The sequence below is a fragment of the Ochotona princeps genome, chromosome 3 (genome assembly GCF_030435755.1).
Source record: "Ochotona princeps isolate mOchPri1 chromosome 3, mOchPri1.hap1, whole genome shotgun sequence".
In the NCBI taxonomy this organism is placed as follows: Eukaryota; Metazoa; Chordata; class Mammalia; order Lagomorpha; family Ochotonidae; genus Ochotona; species Ochotona princeps.
This window is the reverse complement of record NC_080834.1, coordinates 100,909,910-100,922,763: the sequence shown is the minus strand read 5'-3', so window position 1 is coordinate 100,922,763 and position 12,854 is coordinate 100,909,910. Positions and strand designations below refer to the sequence as shown.

Sequence of the window (12,854 nt, the reverse complement as noted above, 5' to 3'; positions counted from 1 at the left end):
GGAACAACCTCAACCATGGAGTCAGCCAGAATGCTAGCCATGCGGGAAGCCATGCTGGCAAGTGTATCTTGCCTCAGGTGGCCCGAGTCCCAGAGGCAATAGCTGTCTCCAGGACAGTCCTGAGCCCATGTGCAGAACGCAGGAGAGGCAGCCAGCTCTCCAGAACCCCATTCTCCAGAACCCTGGTCCCCACAAGACAATCTCTCAAGTCCTGGCCACAAACAGCCAACCTCAAGCACAAAGGCTGAAAAACAGAATATTTTAATAAATACATAACTCTCCAGCGATGACTCTGCTCAGCTCAGGGGCAGCAGGAGTGGAGTAGGGGAAAAGAAGGAGGAAGGAGGACCCTTGGTGCTGAGTGAGGATAAATTAAAACTCCCAACAAGCCAGTGACAGTATGTACAAAAGGAAAGGGCACAGGCCAGGGGGTGGCAGGCCAGAAGTCCGAGTGGAGATGGCCTAGGTGTGGCCTGGCTGTTGTCCCCACCCCCCATGGAGGTGGTGCCCAGAGGTAGTGGGGTGGGGAGAAGAGGCAGTTGGAGGATCCCAAGGCACTGGGTGTCCCCAAAGGAGAATGCGGGGTCCACGGCGCTGCCCCTTTCCCCAACTCAGGCCCAGTCCTCTTGGTCATGCAGCTTCCAGCCATTACTAGGAGCCCTCAGCTGCATTCTCAAGTTGTGGAACAGTCCTTGTCTCTGGGGCTGCTGGAGACAGAAAGGAGTGCATGTTGGAGGAAGAGAGAACAGGCTGGCATGCAGGGCACAGCACTGCATCTGTACCCACCTGACCCCACGGCAGTCAGAAGTTTCTAAGCTGAGTGATCCAGCTTATCTTCTGAGCTTCAGAAACCTCCCTGGGGTGCCAACAGTGGCACTTCCGAAACAGACTGCACTGTCCCTGGGTGTCATGTTGCTTTCTGCCCTCCCCAGCCTGCAGCTGCCACACCCACCCAACCCTGTCCCTGGCAGCCACTCCCTCACTTACAGCCCCGGGGTGTGCAGTGAGAGCAGCAGCGACGCTCTTTCCCGGAGCCGCAGGCCAGCGGCACTGAACAATCATCCCGTTCGCAATGAGGCACTCCTGCCTGGAGTAGGACAGAGCACTTGAGGGTGGCCTGCAGCCTCTGCAGTGAAGCCTGCCTGGCAAGGTGTCCTGACTCCAGGACAGAGCCCCAGGGCCCATTTCATTAGAGCCCCTGTCACCACTTACTCCACATCTGCAGGTGATACAGCTCATCTCTCCAAAGGGGGGTACTGATGGGTGCCAGCTCTGGCTCTCTGGAAACCACTGCCCTGCAAAACGGCAGCCCCGGGGCCCATCGGCCTGCATGGGGTCCCCCAACTGGGGGCGGGCTCCTGATCCCACTGTAGGGAGGTAAACAAGAAGGGGTCAGCCCAAGAGGGACAGATCAGGTTTTCTTTCTCTTCGAATCCTCAGTGCCTAGCAGCTTCTGGTACTGAGTAGGCATTATATGAGGCTGGAAGGAAGGTATGTAAATGGATTGATAAATGGATGGATTGATGGATGGATGGATGGATGGATGGATGGATGGATGGATGGATGGAGGATTAGTTGGACAGATGGAGAGATGGATAGGTAGGTGGGTGGGTGGGTGGCTGGCTGGTTGGCTGGCTGACTGGTTAGGTGGACGGGTAGGTGGAGGGTTGATATGGGGATGAAAGAGTGAATAAATGGGTGGATTGATGGAAAGATGGATGGGGCAGGTATTGGAACCCCTCATAGCCCACTACTCCTGACACTTTCATAGAGCCCTGGCTCCAGGCTAGGCATAAAGCAGTGCTCAGCACAAGCTGACCTGGCTGTGAAGCCCCTTCCCACCACCTTCCCCATGCCTCCCCTCAGCCAGGACAAGGCCCGTGCCAACTCCAAAGATCAGACTTCCTTGTCCACCCTCTCACCTGGACACTGTTTACAGCAGTCTGTAGGGTTGACACGGACAGGCTGGGCACAGGTCAGCCGGGGACACTGCACCTTTTCACAGTGCACCTCTCCGGTGCCTCCCTGTAGAGATGTCAGCAAGGAGGGAGGTCAGGAAGGAGAGGCCCTAGAGCCTCCTTAAAGCCTAAGGGGGTCCTTAGGGCCTTGCCTCTCTCCTTTCCCCACCTCAGGTGTAGGGTATCTGTTGGCCTTTGCCCTAGAAGACTGGCCTGGCTTTATATACCTCACTCAACTCATCCCTCACAGTTGCCCTGCCAGGCAGGTGCTACCATGTCTACCCTGGGGTAGGCGGTGAGGCTCTGGAGGTACAGAAAGCACCTGGGATCACGTGGAGCTGGGCCATCAGCCAAGCAGGACTCACCCCCAGTTCGGCCCTCTTCCTGGCCTGACAGAAAGCTGACTCTCAGAGCCTAGAATACTTTGCCCACATTGTTTTTCCTCTCCTGGCAGCCCCCTCCCCATCTCTGCAGACCCGGCTGGGTTATGGCACCAGAAAAGCTTGGGCAGTGGGTGGCCATACCTTGCAGGTGCAGACGGCACACTTAATTAAGCCAAAGGGGGGTACGACGGGGTGCCACCGGGTACCTGCTGCCCGCCAGCTCCGGTCACCATCAAAATAGCAACCTGGGAGAGGATGGGGGGGACAGTACCCAACTGCCATTAGTACTGAGCCCAGCAGCTAGGCCCATAAGCAAGACTTGAGCCACAGGCACCCAGCCACACTAGCCTAATCCAAGAGCCTAAGGGTCAGTAACATGAATGAGGCTCATCAGGGGTCACTTGGAAACCACAGCACTAAGGCCCACCCCCTCCTGTCCCCACTCTGCTCCAACCCAACAGTTTCTCTGGATCCTCCCACTCCAGCACGCACCCTTCCGGCTCACCCTCTCCTGGGTCCCGGCTCCTAGGCAGCCCTGGCAGCTCTCTGACATCTTGCTTCTCTGTGGAGCCACAGAAATGGTGAAGACAGAGAGCAATCTTACCCCTCCCTCAGGCAGGTATCCATCTCCCACCAGGCAGGCCCCTTCATCCCTACCCTCTCCTTTCCTGCAGGGTACTCACCAGGGCACACAGGGCAGCACTGGTCCAGCACCTGCACTGGGTGGGGGCACCTGGGTGCTGGGCACACTACAGGGTCACAGATCACGGTTCGTCTCTGCATGGAGAGGCAGGGGCTTGAAAGGGTCCCTTGCCCCAGAGCCTGGGACTCAGTACACCCTTTGAGGCCTCCTACCTGGCAGGTGCAGAGTGAGCAGAGCGGGTCATAGTTGGGCGCCCAGTGCGCCCCATGAGGACGCTGCTGCCCCTCAAAGAAGCACATATTGGGGTCTCTGGGCCGCCCTGGACCACCAGGTTTGACAGGCACTGGGACCTCGGGAGCAGGCACCGGTGGAGGTGCTGGCAATGCAGCAGGTGCTATATTCAGAGCCCCAGGCATCCGTGTCCCCTCTGCCCCAGCTGCAGCCAGACGTAGGCCGCCCACCTCGCACTGGTTGGCAATGTGCACCTGGGAGGAGAAACTGGTCAGCTGAGGCAGCAAAGTCTCCATCAGACAGCTCAAACAGTCCCCAGGCAACATCTCTATCCCTAGAACCCTGTGGGCACTCTGGAAGGGTGCTCCTAGCAGCAACCATCAACCCAGCCACGAGGGACAGGGTTGTGGGCTGTAGGCTGCCCATGGGCAGCCTGGTATGACCCTTTTGCATCCAGGCAAACTGATACCCACCGCCACCCCCAGGGTTCAGAGACAGCAAAAGGTGATGAACACAGGGGTCCCACCTTGGCCCTTCCCCACAACCCATGCTGCCCACCTACCTGTCCCCGCAGCTCCCCTCGCGGACTACCCTTGGTGGAGATGAGGAGGGAGGCAGTGCCCTGGGCCAGGTGCCTCAGCAGCTCCGGCTCCAGGTCCTTTACCACGCCCTGAGCCTACCCGGGAGTAGGGATCACACCTTAGGAAAAGGCCCCACCTCCTGGGGCCCCTGATTAGCAAATGAAGAAAGATTCCCAGGGAGATTAAACAAACTCTCTCCCTCAGAGTAACCTAGCCCCTTTCTCAAGGGGGTTTGGGGCTGGAAATCAAGTCTCACAATTCAAGTTCATAGTCATGCCCCTCTACCCCATGGGTGGGTGCCCAGGCCACCCACCCCTCTGCAGGTACAGAATATCATACACCACCCAAGGGAGCCAGCAGGGGAGGACATAGAAAGCAAGGTGAATAAGCAGAGGCAGAACCCTACCCAGGTCTGTGTTGCAACATCACGCTGCCCATTCTCTGCTTCCCCCACCACAGGCCCTTCAAGCCTCATGGTGCCATCACATCCTCACCTCTGGGCCATAGAATCCCTTAAGCAGCCGCCGGGGGCCTGGCATCCCAGGAGGCCCGAGGAGGTGGGCAGTGACGGTGCCCTGCTCTGAGCCACCAAGACCAGCCAGCAGAACTTCATAGTGCAGGTGACAGTGGGCATCCAGGGAGAGCCAGGCATGCCCCGCTGCCTGGCTCTGCACAGGAGGCAATACCAGAGCTCCTGCCAGGGGCACAGGTAGCACTGGGTCCAGACAGAGAAGCAACAGATGAGAAGATGGCCCAGAGGAACCCCTTAGTCCCAGCACACCCCACCTCTCCTAACACAGACTCCATGAGCTGGAAGGCACTGCGCACGGGCCAGAGGTCCAGAGAGCCAGCACCAAGCACCACAGAGTCCAGCTGGCCACCCCTGCCTTCCCCAGATGCTCAAGCACAAAGACAGGCCCCTGCCATTGCCCCTGACATGCTTGAGTCACAGATTGGAGGGCACCAACAAGCAGGCAGAGCCCCAGGTCACTCACTCTCCTGGCGAGCACTGTGCCCACTATAGGGCAGGGTGGCCACGTGCCCCCGCAGTTCTCCATCTGGGAAGTCTTTGGTGCCCACGTTCAGGAACAGCTCATTCTGCAGCAGCATGTGAGCCCCTCTGGCACCCAGCTCTGGACAGATGCCCACAGCCTGCAGGGGTAACAAAGTGGGGACAGGAAAGTATAAGTGACCCCCCTCAGCTTTTCCACTGCCCAAGATTATGAAGCTGTCACATGCCCTGCACTCCCTCTACTGCCACTCATGCTTTCACACTCCAGGAACACTGGATCAGAACCTGGGAGACCCAGTTTTCAGCTCTTTCTGCCACCTCCTAGCTTTGTGACAACCCTAATGATTACAACCTCTCTGAGCTTTCCCTCTCTCATCTATCAAATGGGTACTACGAAAGCCACAACATCAGGAAAGGCAACCTGTGCAGTCACACATGGAAAGGCCCAGTAACCAGGGCCAGCACCATGGAATAACATGTTAACTCCCTATGGGCCCGGCGGCGTGGCCTAGCGGCTAAAGTCCTCGCCTTAAACCCCCCGGGATCCCATATGGGCGCAGGTTCGAATCCTGGCAGCTCCACTTCCCATCCAGCTCCCTGCTTGTGGCCTGGGAAAGCAGTCAAGGGTGGCCCAAGGCTTTGGGACCCTGCACCCGCATGGGAAACCCAGAATCCAGGTTCCCGGCTTTGGATCGGCACAGCACCGGCCGTTGCGGCCACTTGGGGGGGGGGTGAATCATAGGACGGAAGATCTTCCTCTCTGTCTTTCCTCCTCTCTGTATATCTGATTGTCTAATAAAAATAAATAAATCTTTTTAAAAATTAAAAAAAAAAACATGTTAACCCCCTACCTGCAGCACCAGCATCCCATTTGGGTGCTGGTTCGAGTCCTGGCTGCTGCACTTTCTATCCAGCTCCCTGCTAATACACCAGGGAAAGCAGCATAGGATGGCCAAAGTACTTGGGCCCCTGCACCCACTTGGGAAGTCCAAAAGAAGCTCCTGACTCCTCTACCATCCCAGCCCCAGCCATCTGGGGAGTGAATCAGTGGATAGAAGATTCTTAATCTCTCTCTCTCTCTCACTCACTCACTTTCAAATACAATTTTTTAAAAGTTTTAAATTAACTTTTAACTTTCAACCATGAAAGTTAAGAAAAAAACAAAGTTTAGAAAAAAACAAAAAGCATGAAGGAGTGAACAAAAAAAAATGCATGAAAGAGTGAATGAGGGGCACCATTCCTGCTCATGCAACCCGGCCTCCCCAGCCCACATGTGATACCCCTGCACATGACCTTATGGAACAGTTTTGCCAGGGGCCCTCACCATCTGTCCTCCGGTGCGGAGTGCAGCCATGTGGCACAGCACAGTGCGCTGGTTCCTCCGCTGGGGCTTGGTCTCCAGTGTCATGGACACCACTTCACTGGCAGTGCCCACCACTTGTACCTGATAAGCAAGGTTGGAGGAGGATGGATTAGTTGGTATGGCACTGAAAGCCTAGGGCCTGACCTGTGGCAGCCCCAGACCCTGCCCTACAACTCCTGAGTCTTACCTGGTAAATCAGAGAGCCATTCCTTAGCAGCGTGAGGCTGGCTGAACCGGCAGCCCCAGTCTGGACAGGGGTCAGCGCATCAGCCCCGCAAAGGACACTCTGCAGGACTGCCAAGACAGGTGGTGGTGGCAGGTTTGCACCATGGTCACTCACACCCCTAGCTCCCCTAATCTCCCCCAAATCCATCCTGGCCCTTTTCCTGACACGTGTGTGCCTCCTGGCTATGGACCCCAGAGTGCCAGCCCCATCCTGCCTCACCATCGCAGCTCTGCCTGGCAGCTATATGTCCACTGATGTGCAGCTCTGGCCCAGCTGTCCTCTCCAGGGCCACTTGCAGCTCGCCCTGCACCAGCCAGTCCATTTCCTGGCGCGTCAGGTTGGGCAGTACCTCGGCGAAGCCTGGCTCCTGGGGACAGAGCAGAGGACAGTGGGTGACACAGCAAGAGGCCAGAGCCGGTGGCAGCAGAGTCGCAGCCTCACGTACCTGGGCTGAGCCATTGGCCTGGAGCTCTCGCAGCAGCTGTCCCTGGTGCAGAATCTGGAGCCTTAAGGGAGCCTGTGCTGGCCCTGCAACAGCTACACCTGTGGACCTTGCTGAGGCAGTGAGGGATAGCTGCTCTTCCTTCCATTGCCCCACCACCCCCTGCCCTGCCGTCTTCTCCTCCCCACCCAGGAAGACTCACCTCCATTCCTGGGTTCCAGCAGCCCCCTGAAGAGCAGCAGAAAGTGCAAAGAGTCTTCAGTGTCACTGAGAGTGAGCAGGGTAACACCCCCTACACCCTGCTGCTGTGAGCCCTCCACAGTCAAGATGGCGCTGAAAGTTTCTGCAGAAGCAAGCATCATAAGAAGAAGCCACAAGAAACACACTGGCCTCTGCCTGCCCGCTCATCTCCACCACCACTCGCTCAGTGCCACCCAGGCAAAGGACTTGCACATACAGGGGCCATATGCATCCCGTACCTGCAGCCAGGGCCCGGTGCCGCAGAAGAGGCCCCCACACCTCCCCTGAAGGGTGAGCGGCTGTCACAAGGGCCACATACAACTGCTCTGCCCGGAGGAGTCGCAGAGACAAGCGAGGCACGGCCCGCCACACCCCACAGACCTGGAACAGCAAGATCAGAGGGCAGAGGCTCAGAATGCAGGCACGCAGACCAGGTGGGCCAACTGAGGAGCACAGGAGAGGGGCCTGCCTGCTCCCCAAGAGGCTCACGTAGGGGCCCAGGGTCCTCGCTCCACCCCTCCCTAGCTGTGTGGCCTGGAGCAAACCCTGCAGGTGCAAAATGGGCATAGGAGTGTCAGCACCTTGCTTGCTTGCTCAGGCTGTCAGCCCCACACACACACTGGACAAGCACTCAGGAGCAGTATCCTCTCACCAGGCCGTCTTGGGTGGGGGCTGCAGGGTGTTCAAACAGCACGCTGCCAGCTGCGTCTGAGAAACGCACCCTGGTAGGTCGATCCAATCTGCAAGGGTGAGAAAGGTGTGAGCACGACTGGGCCCAGATCAACCTGCTCCCAGCTGGTGTCCTCTCCTCCCCCCAACCCCGTTCTCCTTCCTCCTGGCCTGGCCCCTCTTCCCTCCTCACCGCCGGTAGGAGATGGAAAAGCGCAGGCTGGAGCGCACCAGCGAGACCCGAGAACGTGCCACCGCCTGCGACCTCGGCCCTGTCAGCAGCGCCACGAAGTCTGCACGGGGAGGAAGGATGGTCCGAGCAGCGCCGTCAGCTGCCTCTACAGGAGATACGGCCTCCGGGCGACCCTACCCCTGGCTCCGCCTACCCGTGTGGCCTTCACCGCGCGCCCGGTCCTCCGCGCCCGGGTCCCCACGGTCGCTGTAACTGCGGTGCTCCGGGTCCCGTGGATACTCAAAGGATAGGCCCGGTAGTGGCCGCTCAGGACTGCTGCGTTCTGTGCCAAAGGGTGTAAGGAGTATTGCCTTCAGCAAACCATAGAGAGAGCTGCCCCCGACCCAGCGCTCCCAGGACCTTGGCGGGCACAGCAGGCCTTACCCTGCGGGCAGGTCTGGCAACAGTGTCCTGGCAGCTGCCGTGGCTGCCCGCAGGCCAGGGCCGGGCACTCGGGCTTTATGTTCTTGCAGCTGACTCTGCCAGGCCCCCTGGCACGGCGAGCCCATTGGGGCTGCTCCGGGAGAGAAATGGCAAAAAAAAAAAAAAAAAGCCAAGTGAGTGTCAGGTGACAAGTAAGCGCGACCCTAGACCCGCAGCTTTGCCGCATCTTCAGGCTGTGTGGTCTTAGACAAGTGACCTCTCTGGGCCTTGCCCATCCCCACTCGGGAAAAGAACAGCCTCTGTCTAGCAGAGTCGTTAAGAGAAGGGAAGGGAAGTGAGCAGAGACACGGGGGAGACGGAGTCGGCACCGGCACCGAGCAGGCAGCACAGAGGGTGCTCAACCAAGCCAACACCTGAAGTTAGGCGCGGGCGGGCAATAGAACAACCTCCCTAGCCACCGCCCCCCAAGCGCTCCCGTCTGCCCAGCAGCTCGGAGTACACGCCGCTGGCTCGTCAGCCCAGCGCTTTGCCCCGCCGCGAGGGCCCGGGCGGCGGCCAACGCCACCGCGTCCAACTCACCGCCTCGCAGGCGCACAGCACGCAGCGCATCACCCCGAAGGGCTCCCCCAGGTCCGGGTGCCACGTTTCGTCCAAAGCATAGACCTTCCCGCCGAACGAGCAGCCTGCGGGGACGGGCTTGGCTAGCGGCCGCTGCCCGGCTCGTGCCGGGTACCCCGCCCCGGGGCGCTGCCCGCCTGACGCCGGCGAGGAGGACACCCCCTGGGCTGGCGCGCGCCAACCACCTGCGCCCCGCGGCCCCCTCCAGGCTGGCGCGCTCTGGCCCCGGAGCCGACTTCCCTGCCCGCGCCTCTCCCCACCCCCGCCCCGCCACCCAGCCCCGGGCGCCCACCTACCTGCTGCTCCCCGAACGGGCAACGGCTCCTTCTCGGGACGGATGGGCAGCGCAGGGGGATCAGGGCCGGCGCCGCGGGCCGGCTCGGGGCCGAGCGGCAGCAGCAGCAGCCCGAAGAGCAGCAGCGGGGCCGGCGGGGCCGGGAGGCTCGGCATGACGCGAACGGGACAGCTGGGGAGGCGGGAGGGAGGAGGGCGCGGGAGCGGGAGGAGGGAGGAGGGACGAGGGCCGGGCCGGGGGCGGTGCGGCGGGAGGGGGCCGGGGCCAGGGCCGGGGCAGTGCGGCGGCGAGGGGCTCGTCGGGCGGGCGGCCGCGGAGTCGGCGCCGGGCCGGGCCGGGCCAGGCGGGGGCGGGCGGAGAGCGGCCGGGAGGAGCGCAGCCGGCCGGGCGCTGACCCGGGCCGTACGCGGCTTCTAGTGCCCGGGGCGCCGGCTCCGGCCCGTTTTTATGCCCTGCGCCCGACGCCCCGGCCGGGGGCCTCCTCCTCTGCAAACGGGGGCGGCGGCGGCTCGGCGAGGGGCCGGGCTGAACCCGGGGGGTCCGGCCCAGCAGCCGCGGCCCGAATCGCGAATGGGGGGAGGAGAGGGAGGGGCTGGGACCGGGCAGGGGAGGAGGGAGGGGCTGCCGGAGAAGGGGGAACGAAGAGGGGGAGGGGGAGAGGGGAGACCAGGGGGCGCTAAGAGGGGAAGGAGAGGCGGGCCTGGAGCCCCCCACCCCCAACCCCTGCCACGCTGCTGGCAGCCACAGAGCGACTGAACCCCGAGGTGTCCTGAGTCCGGCCCGGGTCAGGAGCTCCAGGCCAGGGAAGGGCAGAGGCTGGGGCCTGAGGTCTGGAGCCAGTCCCTGGGTGAGGACCTGGCTCCTGCCCCAAGGATGGAGACTACCCTTTCAGGGTATCTGTGGGCAGAAAAAGTCCATCAAACCATGGGCCCTGGAGCCTGGACCCACAGCACCCTCCATGCCCACTGGGACCCTCTCTCACTGCCTAGTTTGTGTCCGTACCTCCCTCTCCTGTCCCCTACCCCCCCCACACACACACATCTGTCCCCTTTCCTGTGTGCCCCAGGACAAGGGACCTGGCCAGAAACAGGCACCATTCCCCTTCTGTCCTATAAGGGAATCTCCCTCCCTGCTGTAACCTGTCCTCAGACCTAGTCAACCATCAATCACTCCCTTGCTCTCACCCCCAGGGGCCCTCTGTCTCTCCAGCCCACCCCCACCCCAACCTATTTTACTCTTGCTGCCTCCCCATGCCCCCCCCCCCAATCCTCCAGGCCGTCTGAGCACCCTCCTTCCTAATCTCGGGAAGCATCTCGTCTGGCTGAACGGGAGCATTCCGGGATCTAGGCCATCCTCCTTCCCTCCCAGGCAGCCCCATCCTCGGGAGGAACTAGTGGGGGTGGTGGGAGGGGAGTGTGTGTGTATGTGTGCTGGAGGCCCATGAGGACAGAGACTGTGGGGAGACCAGGACTGGGGTTGGGGGAAGCAAAGGAACAGAGCCAGGACCAGAGAAAGAGAGGGGGGGCAGCAGGGAGGGACTGGCAAGAGAGGCTCGGCAGCAGTCTTTCTAACACAGGGACACATGGGCCTGGTTATTCCCCTTGTCACATGGGGGACAGCAAGAGATGGAAGAAGGGAGCAAGGCAGGGTGAGCAAAGGAGGACATGGGCACCAAGATCAGTGGACTTTGGTCGGGCTCCACCCAGCCTCCATCTTTCCAGTGCCATCCCCCCACCAACTGTCCAAAGCCTTCCCTTATATCGTGACCCCCTAAGTAGATTGTTCTCTAGCATAGGGCATACCCAGAACCCCACCTGGGAAAGGAATCCTAGGAGAACAAAGTAAGAAAACAAGAGTCTATGAGGGGTCTAGCAGCTAAAGTCCTCGCCTTGAACACCCCGGGATCCCATATGGACACCGGTTCTAATCCCGGCAGCTCCACTTCCCATCCAGCTCCCTGCTTGTGGCCTGGGAAAGCAGTCAAGGACGGCCCAAAGCTTTGGGACCCTGCACCCAGGTGGGAGACCCAGAAGAAGCTCCTGGCTCCTGGCTTTGGATTGGCTCAGCTCCGGCTATTGCAGTCACTTGGAGAGTGAATCAACGGACGGAAAATCTTCCTCTCTGTCTCTCCTCCTTTCTGTATATCTGACTTTCCAATACAAATAAATAAATCTTCCAAAAATATTAAAATAAAAGGAAGTCCATGAGGTAGCAGCAGGTGTGCTGTCCAGGGAGAAATGGAGATAGCCAGGAGCTGCAAACACAGCAACCTAAGACAAGACCTCTAGGACAGAAATGTCCTGCCAGATTCCTCTTTGAGGTTGAGGGGTTGAGGAAGGATCCTGTGTTCTTTCCCATCTCCTCCTGCGGCAGGTCCCAGACTTCCCATCTCCTAAGAGAGGACGGGTTCTTCCCAACAGTGTGCGTGTGGGGGCGGAGGAGCTGGGTTCCATTAGTGGACCATGGTCCAGACAGGCAGGGGCTCCAGGTCCAGCGCGGGTGGAAGAAGAAGGCGTCACTTCCGGGGGCCTTTGCCAGTGTCTGCTGGCCCTCTGCTCCCTGATTGGGCAGCAGTGTCCAGGGGCAGGCGTGTGACCCCACTGCCGTGGAGGGGCCGTACCCCAGCGCCGCATGTCTTCCCACCCATCGACTCCCGCAAGCACTGCCTGCTGTGTGCCTGGGTCCTTGAACCCTACTCCAGCTGGTGAGTGAGGAGCAGGGTTTGCGGTTGGGTGAAGGTGGGAAGGACAGAAAAGAGGACTTGGGCTTTCAGCTGGGGGGGAGGGGCAGGCAAACTGGAACCTACAGGCAACTGACCTTTGTCGAGAAGAGTGGAGCCTTCCCAGAATGGGAGGAGCAGTACAGAGCAGGGGTAGGGGGTGGGGTGCTGGGGGACTAGTCCCACACAGCACAGTCCTGGCTGATTCCGGACAACAGGGACATGGCACAGGGAGGATGTAAGAAACGAAGGCTATTTAGATCATAGGGAACATGTACCAAGGTGGACACAGCCTCAGTCTCTCTCCTTTCCCGACGTTGCTTACTGGCTTAAGGTTCTGATTCTGGAGCGGGGGAAACCGGGTTGGGCCAGCTTGGGCACCAGGAGAGAGGAGTGGGAGGAGGAGGACTGGTGCATGTTGACAGACCTACAGGAAATCCCAATATTGAATCAGGTGCTGGCCTCTTTGCACAACTTGTGAAAGGAGGAGAAAGCCTTGTGGGGGGTCCTGTAGCAGCACCGGAAGGGGCTTGTGGAGGGGGTGGGGAGGCAGGTGCAGGCTATGAGACAGACATGTTGGCGGGTGTGTAAGGTGAGGCTAGCCGTGGAAGGTTGGCATCGCCTTGCTTGGCAGGTGCCCATTTCTTGGCTACTTGCCTCAGGAAGTCCCAGGACCACTGGCCCATCTTTTGGTCACAGAGAATGGAGTTGTTTTAGAATTTGAGGTGCAAACGAGAAAATCCTTCAGGAGCTTTTTATGTGGAGGATAAGTAGACCCCTAGTATTCTCAGTTTCATTTTCACCTCCACAGCGCCAAAGCCGTGTTCAAAACTTGCCTGGGGTTACGAGCCCTCATCC

The 12,854-nt window shown here is 59.9% G+C and overlaps 1 protein-coding gene across 1 annotated transcript; it reads right to left on the bottom strand.

Moving 5' to 3' along the window:
* Nucleotides 1-284: 284 nt before the first annotated feature.
* Nucleotides 285-9,842, bottom strand: CHRD (chordin). Its single transcript, XM_004577731.3, has 23 exons — nucleotides 9,279-9,842; nucleotides 8,944-9,047; nucleotides 8,365-8,494; nucleotides 8,135-8,263; nucleotides 7,942-8,041; nucleotides 7,732-7,819; nucleotides 7,319-7,460; nucleotides 7,042-7,182; nucleotides 6,843-6,925; nucleotides 6,617-6,764; nucleotides 6,359-6,465; nucleotides 6,133-6,252; nucleotides 4,792-4,948; nucleotides 4,291-4,511; nucleotides 3,778-3,891; nucleotides 3,197-3,469; nucleotides 3,025-3,118; nucleotides 2,847-2,903; nucleotides 2,483-2,586; nucleotides 1,923-2,025; nucleotides 1,213-1,367; nucleotides 988-1,087; nucleotides 285-707 (listed from the first exon to the last, which is right to left on the bottom strand). The coding sequence occupies exons 1-23, from the start codon at nucleotides 9,430-9,432 to the stop codon at nucleotides 652-654; spliced, it is 2,880 nt and encodes a 959-aa protein (XP_004577788.1). The 5' UTR covers nucleotides 9,433-9,842; the 3' UTR covers nucleotides 285-651.
* Between the last annotated feature and the right edge of the window lie 3,012 nt (nucleotides 9,843-12,854).